We start from the raw sequence: 11,906 nt of genomic DNA, 5'->3' as shown, positions 1-11,906 counted from the left end.
ATGTCAAAGTGGCTTTAGGAATCACATAAATATCTAATAGATGCAGGTCCCACCACTAGGACTTGCACCTACCTCCAGAAACAGGGAGATTCTCCAACCCTAGTCCACCTAGTGAGGCCAATTCTGGCCACTTCAGGGACTTAACTGAGTGGTGGTCAAGCTCCTCTGTCTCTGAAGTTTCCAAAGCAGTGAATGGAAATTAAACCCTTCCATTTGTTCAAGGTCTGGATTTTGAAGCCAGACGTCACCTCACTAGGTGGGAAAGGGGTGGAGTGACCTCTGGCTCTGGAAATAGATGCAGGTACAGAATATTCATGAATGTGTGAGATGGAAAAACCCCTGTAACGACTCGTTCGCACAACCAAATTTTTGGTCCCAGTGCTGTCTATTAAAAAAAAAGAAACCGCACTAGGACAAATTTTATTGAATGGGTCAATCCTTTAGAGGTTTAGTACCAGTGTGCTTCTTAGCTGGAGAAATGGTTCCTGGTCAAGGTGGCTTTATTTCTAAGAACGTTGTGAATCCGCAGAGCATTAACAGCTTCGCAGGCACACAAATGGGTACAGGGAAGGGAATAACTGGCCACGTTTCTCATGCTGGGGCATTTGCACCATTGAGGCAGTCCTGCAGGGTCCATCCAGAGACATTATCCAGTTGATGAAGACTACCATGAAGACTTCGATGTTAGAAAAAAAAAGGCTAAACGGTCATGATTTACACAACCCAACAAACGGTGAAAGGGTTTGAACCAGTGCAGAGACCTCCAGCCCTAACATGCGGGAGGCAATAACACATGGTGCCCATTTTACATTACATGTTTCCTTGGGCAGTAGTGACTAATAGGGTTTACAAAAAAAGTAAAGATGCTTCAGTGATGGAACTTTAGTTATGTAGATGTTATATGGTGCAGTTCATGAAGGATCTGATACGGCAAGGCACTGGTAACAATCCACAGGTTCCTATATACAACGTGGGTCAGCGAGGGATCCTCATGGTCCTCTTGTGGGGGATGCTGATGTCGTCATCACTACTGTGGTCAGAGAGGGGAAGATCTGGGGTACTATCCTGAGTCATATAGGTCTTCGTTTCCATAGGGCATTCTTGACTTAGGATAGCCTGGAAATAAAGCATAAGGTACGTTACGCAAAGACATTAATACCTATCATATAGGCAGAATATGCCATAGCAATGAAGTCCCTGCTTAGAGGGAGCTCAGAAAACTAAGGCTCTTTTAATGGGTAGTGGCCAGATAAGCTCCGGATCCTATGTACCAGGTTGTTAGGGGTGGTGGTGTTTACTAGCACCAGACAGGTACTCGGTTTCAATATTTGGTATGGGACCCTATGCCTAATGTGCTCACATATCCAGTGGGAAAGTCTCAGAATTCAGGCCCTTTATATGGAGTTAATAATGCTATATTATTCAGTACATCAAACCCATAATATGGAATCCAAAGCAGTCTAGAGGAATTCCAATGAAGAATGCCCCACATGTATTACTTGAGCTTGACCAGCAATACACGTGGAGTTTCTCTACTGATGTTCCTCTTGACTGCTTTGGATTCCATATTATGGATTTGATATAATGAATGTTATATCATTAACCCCCTATACAGCTAGTGAAATAAGTGTTGAACATGTCTCCAATTTTTGTAAGTAAATATATTTCTAAAAGTACTATTAACATGAAATTCTTACCAGATGTCGGTAATAAACCATCTAATCCAGATATGCAAAGGAATCAAACCATAGATGTCTATAAGTTAAGTTATGTGTAATAATGAGAAATTACACAGGTAAAAAGTATTGAACACGTGAAGAAAGAAAGATGAACCAGCTGAAATCTATCCATAATTAGAAAGTAATCCTGCCACTAAGTGAAAAATAGCTGATTCAACTGTTGGCCTTTAAGAAGGAGTCTCATTACCAAGTTGCTACACTAGAAACATCTCACAATGCGTAAAACAGTGAGCTGTCTCAAGACCTTCACAACCTTATTGTTGCAAAACATACTGATGGCATTAGTTACAGAAGAATTTCTAAACTACTGAAGTGAACACTGTTAAGACCATAATTCAGAAGAGGAAATAAAATCATTTCACCATAAACCGACCATGACCAGGTGCTCCCCAGAAGATGTCAGACAGTGGAGTGAAAAGAATTATCAGAAGAGTTGTCTAACATCAAAGGACCTTGTGTGGAGAGCTACCGAAAAGCTATAGGTAATGAACCCAACCTCAATGGCCTGTATGCACGCTCACGTCATTATGATTTAAAAAGAGAAAACACAGCAGTTTGACAATAAATGGCTTCACCCAACCACTAACCATGAGTGGAGAAAACGTTTTGGTGTTATCATTCATATTTTCTGAAATAAGGCCAAGAAAGCAAAAATTCTGCCGGGGTACGTAAACTTTTGAGCACAACTGCATAGGGGTGCACATCGATATTGTACTGCTTTCTTCTCCTCCTTTTGATGTCACTTAATATCTTCCTGCAACAAGTTACAGATAGCATGAACCAAAGGAAACCTTCAAAATGATCTGCTCTGCTCTGCTCTGCTCTGGGACTGAGTAGTCATTTGTTATTTTTGGGGCTCTGTTTCTCAGATGGGAGGGCATACTAGTAGCCCTTTTAGTGTGTGGGAGAATCTTAATGTGCATCCTTACTGCATAGGGGGCTCAATAATATGATGGGGGCACAAAGATGGCATCACTATTGTATAGGGGAGTGATACAGGGCCTCACTATTGTGAACTAAGGGGGTGTTGCTGTGTGGGGAGTAAATTAGGGGGCATAATTAATGTAAGGGTAGCATTAAGAAAACATCATTGTAAAAGGGGGTACTACTGAGATGGTCACCAAGAGGGCATCAGTATTGTGAGAAGGCACTGTAAGATTGCACTGCTGTGTGGAGTGACACTAAGAAGGCATCACTACTGTTCAGAATGATACTGTGACAGAACACTGAAGGGCATTACTTCTATGAGATGATACTGAGGGGCATTACTACTGTGAGAGGATATTGAGAGGGCATTACTACCGTGAGAGGATTCTGAGGGGCATTACTTCTATGAGATGATACTGAGGGGCATTACTACTGTGAGAGGATATTGAGAGGGCATTACTACTATGAGATGATACTGAGAGGGCAATACTACTATGAGAGGATAATGAAGGGCATTACTACTGTGAGAGGATATTGAGAGGGCATTACTACTATGAGATGATACTGAGGGGCATTACTTCTATGAGATGATACTGAGGGGCATTACTTCTATGAGATGATACTGAGGGGCATTACTACTGTGAGGGGATACTGAGGGGCATTACTACTGTGAGAGGATACTGAGGTGTAATTATTACTGTGAGAGCATACTGAGGGTGCATCACTACTGTGAGAGGATACTGGGAGTGCATTACTGCTGAGAGAGGACATGAGGGTGTGTCACTACTGTGAGGATACACTGAGGGTGCATTATTGTTGAGAGGACACTGAGGATGCATTGCTGCTTTGAAAGAACACTGAGGGTACATCACAACTGAGGGAGGACACTGAGGGTACATCACTACTGTGAGACAACACTGAGGGGGCATCACTACTGTCAGAGGACACTGATGGTACATCACTACTGTGAGAGGGCACTGAGGTGGCATCACTACTGTGACAGGACACTGAGGGGGCATCACTACTGTGACAGGACACTGAGGGGGCATCACTACTGTGAGAGGACACTGAGGGGGTATCACTACTGTGAGAGGACACTGAAGTGGCATCACTACTGTGAGAGGACACTGAGGGGGCATCACTACCATGAGAGAACACTGATGGTACATCACTACTGTGAGACAACACTGAGGGGGCATCACTACTGTGAGACAACACTGAGGGGGCATCACTACTGTCAGAGGACACTGAGGGGGCATCACTACTGTCAGAGGACACTGAGGGGGAATCACTACTGTGACAGGACACTGAGGGGGCATCACTACTGTGAGTCGAGGACACTGAGGGGGTATCACTACTGTGAGAGGACACTGAGGGGGCATCACTACTGTGAGAGGACACTGAGGGGGCATCACTACTTGTAGAGGACACTGAGGGGGCATCACTACTGTGAGAGGACACTGAAGTGGCATCACTACTGTGAGAGGACACTGAGGGGGCATCACTACCATGAGAGAACACTGATGGTACATCACTACTGTGAGACAACACTGAGGGGGCATCACTACTGTGAGACAACACTGAGGGGGCATCACTACTGTCAGAGGACACTGAGGGGGCATCACTACTGTCAGAGGACACTGAGGGGGAATCACTACTGTGACAGGACACTGAGGGGGCATCACTACTGTGAGTCGAGGACACTGAGGGGGTATCACTACTGTGAGAGGACACTGAGGGGCCATCACTACTGTGAGAGGACACTGAGGGGGCATCACTACTTGTAGAGGACACTGAGGGGGCATCACTACTGTGAGAGGACACTGAGGGGGCATCACTACTGTGACAGGACACTGAGGGGGCAGCACTACTGTGAGAGGACACTGAGGGGGCATCACTACTGTGAAAGGACACTGAGGTGGCATCACTACTGTGAGGAGACACAGAGTGCATCACTGTTGTGAGAGGACACTGGGGTCATCACTACTATCACTGTGTACCACCAAAAGAAGGTTTATTATTGTATAAGGACACAATGGGGACTGGGCAAGATTGGGAGAGTATGGCCCCGAATTAGTCAGGATTTGAGTAGTGAGTTAATGTATAAAAAATTATGTTGCATGTGCCGCAAATGATATCCCTCTTTTTTTCTGTTGAAAGATGGAAGAAGTAGCATAAAGCTTCCTATTAGGTCAGCTGCGTGCATCATCAACCAGGAAATAAGCCATAGGTAAACATCCGTTTAGGATTTTTTTTATATTTAAAAAAATATACATTTTTTGCTATTTATAGTTTGTAAAAACTCAAATTTGTTCACCATTTTCTCTTCTCTGGCTGGCGGACTTCTAAGGAAGAAACATAGAGGAGAATAGACAATGTTCAGCACTCCAGTGATCACCATTAACCAGGGGAAGCCAATGGCCTTTGCAACCGCTCCACCGACTGAAGGTCCTGAAATGACAAATGACATCATATATTATATAGCCCTGCTTCCAATATATTAATATAAAGGCGGGATAACCGTGATAAGATATTCATAAGTTACTGTATATGCAATATCATTTACAGATGTGTGAGACATCACATGCGTAAAGTAGATAGTATGTAAAAAATATATCTTACCCAGTGCAAATCCCATGCATAGAGCGATGTCCGAGATGGCGTATATCCCACCGTACACAGATGTATGACGTAGGTCTACTAGTTGTCCCATGATGGGCATGATTGATGCGTCAACCATTCCAAGGGCGATACCAATGCCAGCATTAGGACCAATAAGACCGTAAATGCTGGAAGCAAGTGGAACCTAAACAAGAAAGTAGCCTCATAGATGTAGAAGTAGAAAAGTTTGAATGTTTTTTGGGGGATGGTGGGGTTAACATTTTTATTGCTTGGTGTCCATTTACTTTTTTTCGCATTTCAGGATCTCCAGTCCAACGTACTAGGACACCGAAGGAAGCATACATTTATAGTCATGGGATTAACTCTGGTCAACTGGTATAGACATAGACTGGTGCTGGTATAAAAGCACATTCCTATCTAATACTAGGATATGCCAGAATATCGGTATCCTCTGCGTCCCCTAATACAAAGGAACCAAATGTCGATTCAGCCCATTTCACAAGTGGTTGGAAGCAGGGAAAATTTGTAGTTCAGTGGGGTTCCTGAGTATTGGAGTAAGTCTCCGCTGGCAGATACCCACTGATCTGCATGGAATAGCATATCCTTATTTTAGTACGAAAATATCTTTACAGGATACCTGACAGCAATTTTATGACGCCCGTAGTTTGGGCAGGCTCCTGTTCTGGGTACAGAAAAAAACTATCCACCCATAGACCCTATTCAACCTATCCATACTTTCCCTGTCAAAAAAACATGACCAGTTAATCAAGGGACCCAAAGCATGTGGAACCTTATGTAAAGTTGAAAATCTACCCATCTATTTAACCCTAGGGCTAATTTTTAGTATAAAAAGGCAGGTGGGATCCTCAACCATAAAGTCATACTTCATATTGTCTGTTAGATATGGTTATCAATAGTGAGGCTTTATTATTCATAGGCGCAGCCATGCTGGTATAGGATTACGGAAAACAGGTGAGCTAGAGGGAGAGAAGGAGGGTGGATCACTGAGCGCAGTGAGATGCTTGGAGGAGACACAGACCAATTCAACTACAGCTTCTAGCAAATTTATTTCAGTGCTGGATTCACAGCTACACTGCTCAGTAGTGCTGTACAAAATCACATCATCCTCCATGCTGATGTTTCTACTTCAGACATGCGCTACATAGAAACATCAGAGCAGGAATCTCTCTAGTCTCTTCGTATTATGTACGGGAGACATGATAGCAGCTTATCTCCACCCACTAGCTGAGAGACAACTGTAAATTTGTCAGAGCCTAAAGAGGGTAAAACCCAGAAGCAATGGAAGGTACAAGTGATATAATGGCCAGAAATAGTGTTATACCTCTGTTGTGAATTCTGTTGTCAGGCTCCCTCCTGTGGTCACGAATGGTACTTCGGCTGGTTCTGTCCATGGACTTTCTCTGGTGCCTGTGGGTGTTTCTGAGTTTCCTTCCACAGGTGATGAGGCTAATTCGTTAGTGGGCTGCTCTATTTAACTCCACTTAGATCTTTGCCCCATGCCAGCTGTCAATGTTGTACTATGGCTCTAGTTCGCTCCTGTATCGTTCTGAGTTCCTGTTGCTCCAGCAGAAGCTAAGTTCCTCTGTGCTATTTTGCTTGTTTGCTATTTTTTCTGTCTAGGTTGCTTTTGTCAATATTGCCTTGCTTGCTGGAAGCTCTGGGACGCAGAGGGCGCCTCCCGCACCGTGAGTCGGTGCGGAAGGTATTTTTCCCTGCAGTCTCTGCGTGATCTTTTGTAGGTTTTTGTGCTGACCGCAAAGTAACCTTTTCTATCCTCGGTCTGTTCAGTAAGTCGGGCCTCACTTTGCTAAATCTATTTCATCTCTGTGTTTGTATTTTCATCTTTACTCACAGTCATTATATGTGGGGGGCTGCCTTTTCCTTTGGGGAATTTCTCTGAGGCAAGGTAGGCTTTATTTTTCTATCTTCAGGGCTAGCTAGTTTCTTAGGCTGTGCCGAGTTGCATAGGGAGCGTTAGGCGCAATCCACGGCTATTTCTAGTGTGTTTTGATAGGTTTAGGGATTGCGGTCAGCAGAGTTCCCACATCCCAGAGCTCGTCCTTATTATCAGTAACTATCAGGTCCATTATTTGTCCAAACCACCGGATCATAACAGTACAGCTGCCCAAAAGTATTGATGCATCTCAATAGAGGGATAAGTGAAGCTCTGAGACCATTTTTTTTCTTTGCAGCGTGTTCTGTCTCACTTTTCCCCTTTACCTCTGGGTGGTTCAGAACACAGGTGTAGACATGGACATTCAAGGTTTGTAACATAACATAGTAACATAGTAACATAGTTAGTAAGGCCGAAAAAAGACATTTGTCCATCCAGTTCAGCCTATATTCCATCATAATAAATCCCCAGATCTACGTCCTTCTACAGAACCTAATTGTATGATACAATATTGTTCTGCTCCAGGAAGACATCCAGGCGTCTCTTGAACCCCTCGACTGAGTTCGCCATCACCACCTCCTCAGGCAAGCAATTCCAGATTCTCACTGCCCTAACAGTAAAGAATCCTCTTCTATGTTGGTGGAAAAACCTTCTCTCCTCCAGACGCAAAGAATGCCCCCTTGTGCCCGTCACCTTCCTTGGTATAAACAGATCCGCAGCGAGATATTTGTATTGTCCCCTTATATACTTATACATGGTTATTAGATCGCCCCTCAGTCGTCTTTTTTCTAGACTAAATAATCCTAATTTCGCTAATCTATCTGGGTATTGTAGTTCTCCCATCCCCTTTATTAATTTTGTTGCCCTCCTTTGTACTCTCTCTAGTTCTATTATATCCTTCCTGAGCACCGGTGCCCAAAACTGGACACAGTACTCCATGTGCGGTCTAATTAGGGATTTGTACAGAGGCAGTATAATGCTCTCATCATGTGTATCCAGACCTCTTTTAATGCACCCCATGATCCTGTTTGCCTTGGCAGCTGCTGCCTGGCACTGGCTGCTCCAGGTAAGTTTATCATTAACTAGGATCCCTAAGTCCTTCTCCCTGTCAGATTTACCCAGTGGTTTCCCGTTCAGTGTGTAATGGTGATATTGATTCCTTCTTCCCATGTGTATAACCTTACATTTATCATTGTTAAACCTCATCTGCCACCTTTCAGCCCAAGTTTCCAACTTATCCAGATCCATCTGTAGCAGAATACTATCTTCTCTTGTATTAACTGCTTTACATAGTTTTGTATCATCTGCAAATATCGATATTTTACTGTGTAAACCTTCTACCAGATCATTAATGAATATGTTGAAGAGAACAGGTCCCAATACTGACCCCTGCGGTACGCCACTGGTCACAGCGACCCAGTTAGAGACTATACCATTTATAACCACCCTCTGCTTTCTATCACTAAGCCAGTTACTAACCCATTTACACACATTTTCCCCCAGACCAAGCATTCTCATTTTGTGTACCAACCTCTTATGCGGCACGGTATCAAACGCTTTGGAAAAATCGAGATATACCACGTCCAATGACTCACCGTGGTCCAGCCTATAGCTTACCTCTTCATAAAAACTGATTAGATTGGTTTGACAGGAGCGATTTCTCATAAACCCATGCTGATATGGAGTTAAACAGTTATTCTCATTGAGATAATCCAGAATAACATCCCTCAGAAACCCTTCAAATATTTTACCAACAATAGAGGTTAGACCTACTGGCCTATAATTTCCAGGTTCACTTTTAGAGCCCTTTTTGAATATTGGCACCACATTTGCTATGCGCCAATCCTGCGGAACAGACCCTGTCGCTATAGAGTCCCTAAAAATAAGAAATAATGGTTTATCTATTACATTACTTAGTTCTCTTAGTACTCGTGGGTGTATGCCATCCGGACCCGGAGATTTATCTATTTTAATCTTATTTAGCCGGTTTCGCACCTCTTCTTGGGTTAGATTGGTGACCCTTAATATAGGGTTTTCATTGTTTCTTGGGATTTCACCTAGCATTTCATTTTCCACCGTGAATACCGTGGAGAAGAAGGTATTTAATATGTTAGCTTTTTCCTCGTCATCTACAACCATTCTTTCCTCACTATTTTTTAAGGGGCCTACATTTTCAGTTTTTATTCTTTTCCTATTGATATAGTTGAAGAACAGTTTGGGATTAGTTTTACTCTCCTTAGCAATGTGCTTCTCTGTTTCCTTTTTGGCAGCTTTAATTAGTTTTTTAGATAAAGTATTTTTCTCCCTATAGTTTTTTAGAGCTTCAATGGTGCCATCCTGCTTTAGCAGTGCAAATGCTTTCTTTTTACTGTTAATTGCCTGTCTTACTTCTTTGTTTAACCACATTGGGTTTTTCCTATTTCTAGTCCTTTTATTCCCACAAGGTATAAACCGCTTACACTGCCTATTTAGGATGTTCTTAAACATTTCCCATTTATTATCTGTATTCTTATTTCTGAGGATATTGTCCCAGTCTACCAGTCTACCAGATTAAGGGCATCTCTAAGCTGGTCAAACTTTGCCTTCCTAAAGTTCAGTGTTTTTGTGACTCCCTGACAAGTCCCCCTAGTGAAAGACAGGTGAAACTGTACAATATTGTGGTCGCTATTTCCTAGATGCCCGACCACCTGCAGATTTGTTATTCTGTCAGGTCTATTAGATAGTATTAGGTCTAAAAGTGCTGCTCCTCTGGCTGGATTCTGCACCAATTGTGAAAGATAATTTTTCTTGGTTATTAGCAGAAACCTGTTGCCTTTATGGGTTTCACAGGTTTCTGTTTCCCAGTTAATATCCGGGTAGTTAAAGTCCCCCATAACCAGGACCTCATTATGGGTTGCAGCTTCATCTATCTGCTTTAGAAGTAGACTTTCCATGGTTTCTGTTATATTTGGGGGTTTGTAACAGACCCCAATGAGAATTTTGTTACCATTTTTCCCTCCATGAATTTCGACCCATATGGACTCGACATCCTCATTTCCTTCGCTAATATCCTCCCTTAAAGTGGACTTTAGACAAGACTTTACATAGAGACAAACCCCTCCTCCTCTCCGATTTTTACGATCCTTTCTAAACAGACTGTAACCCTGTAAGTTAACTGCCCAGTCATAGCTTTCATCTAACCATGTCTCGGTTATTCCCACTATGTCAAAGTTACCTGTAGATATTTCTGCTTCTAGTTCTTCCATCTTGTTTGTCAGGCTTCTGGCGTTTGCGAGCATGCAGTTTAGAGGATTTTGTTTTGTTCCAATCTCCTCGCTGTGGATTGTTTTAGAAATGTTCTTACCTCCCTTCTGAGTATGTTTTCCTGGATCTTCTTTGTTCAAGTCTAATGTTTTTCTTCCCGTCCCCTCTTTTTCTAGTTTAACGCCCTCCTGATGAGTGTAGCGAGTCTTCTGGCGAATGTGTGTTTCCCAGGTTTGTTGAGGTGTAGTCCGTCTCTGGCGAGGAGTCCATCGTACAAGTAATTCACACAGTGGTCCAGAAATCCGAATCCTTGTTGTCTGCACCATCGTCTTAGCCAGTTGTTTGCATCAAGGATCCTGTTCCATCTCCTGGTGCCATGCCCGTCTACTGGAAGGATAGAAGAAAAAACTACCTGTGCATCCAGTTCCTTTACTTTCTTCCCCAACTCTTCAAAGTCCTTGCAGATTGTTGGTAGGTCCTTCCTTGCCGTGTCTTTGGTGCCAACATGTATCAGAAGAAATGGGTGGACGTCCTTGGAGCTGAAGAGCTTTGGTATCCTATCGGTCACATCCTTGATCATCGCACCTGGAAGGCAGCATACTTCTCTTGCGGTTATGTCCGGTCTGCAGATGGCTGCTTCTGTGCCTCTCAGTAGTGAGTCTCCCACCACCACCACTCTTCGTTGCTTCTTGGCTGTACTTTTTGCTGTCACTTGTTGCTGTGTGCCCTTTTCTTTTTTGCTTGCTGGTATTGCTTCATCCTTAGGTGTGCCATCTTCATACTCTACAAAGATTTGATATCGGTTCTTCAGTTGTGTGGTTGGTGATTTCTCCATGTTCTTCTTGCTTCTTTTGGTCACATGCTTCCACTCATCTGCTTTTGGAGGTTCTCTGACACTTTTTTCACCTTCTGTGACCAGTAGAGATGTTTCTGTTCTGTCTAGGAAGTCTTCATTCTCTTTGATGAGTTTCAAAGTTGCTATCTTGGATTAGTTTGTCCTCTTGGATGGATAATCTCACTACAAGGGTACAAAACATTCAAGATTTTGTGGTTCAGAATCCAATGTCAGAGCCTAGGATTCCAATTCCTGATTTATTTTTTGGTGATAGATCTAAGTTCTTGAATTTCAAAAATAATTGTAAATTGTTTCTAGCTTTGAAACCTCGCTCCTCAGGTGATCCTGTTCAACAGGTAAGGATCATTATTTCCTTATTACGTGGCGACCCTCAAGACTGGGCATTTTCTCTTGCGCCAGGAGACCCGGCATTGCGTGATGTAGATGCGTTTTTCCTGGCGCTCGGATTGCTTTATGACGAACCTAATTCAGTGGATCAGGCAGAGAAAATCTTGCTGGCTCTATGTCAGGGTCAGGATGAAGCAGAGATATATTGTCAGAAGTTTAGAAAGTGGTCTGTGCTCACTCAGTGGAATGAATGTGCCCTGGAAGCAATTTTCAGAAA

General features: G+C 43.1%; 1 protein-coding gene across 2 annotated transcripts in view; it reads right to left on the bottom strand.

Annotated features, from left to right (window-relative positions):
• Positions 1 to 406: 406 nt before the first annotated feature.
• The window catches only part of LOC138674327 (chromaffin granule amine transporter-like), an 82,414-nt gene continuing 70,914 nt past the window's right edge, over positions 407 to 11,906 (bottom strand). The window contains exons 13-15 of one of the 2 annotated variants that reach the window (XM_069762188.1): positions 5,289 to 5,472; positions 4,984 to 5,117; positions 407 to 1,116 (exon numbers count right to left, since the gene is read on the bottom strand). In XM_069762188.1, the coding sequence (XP_069618289.1) occupies positions 976 to 1,116; positions 4,984 to 5,117; positions 5,289 to 5,472 (459 nt within the window). In that variant the 3' untranslated portion in view covers positions 407 to 975. The remainder of the gene's footprint in view (positions 1,117 to 4,983; positions 5,118 to 5,288; positions 5,473 to 11,906) is intronic. The other variant, XM_069762189.1, reaches the window with a different exon arrangement.

Source organism: Ranitomeya imitator, chromosome 4, assembly GCF_032444005.1.
Source record: "Ranitomeya imitator isolate aRanImi1 chromosome 4, aRanImi1.pri, whole genome shotgun sequence".
NCBI lineage: Eukaryota > Metazoa > Chordata > Amphibia > Anura > Dendrobatidae > Ranitomeya > Ranitomeya imitator.
Note: the sequence above shows the minus strand (reverse complement) of the source record. Positions and strands in the feature narration are given on the sequence as shown.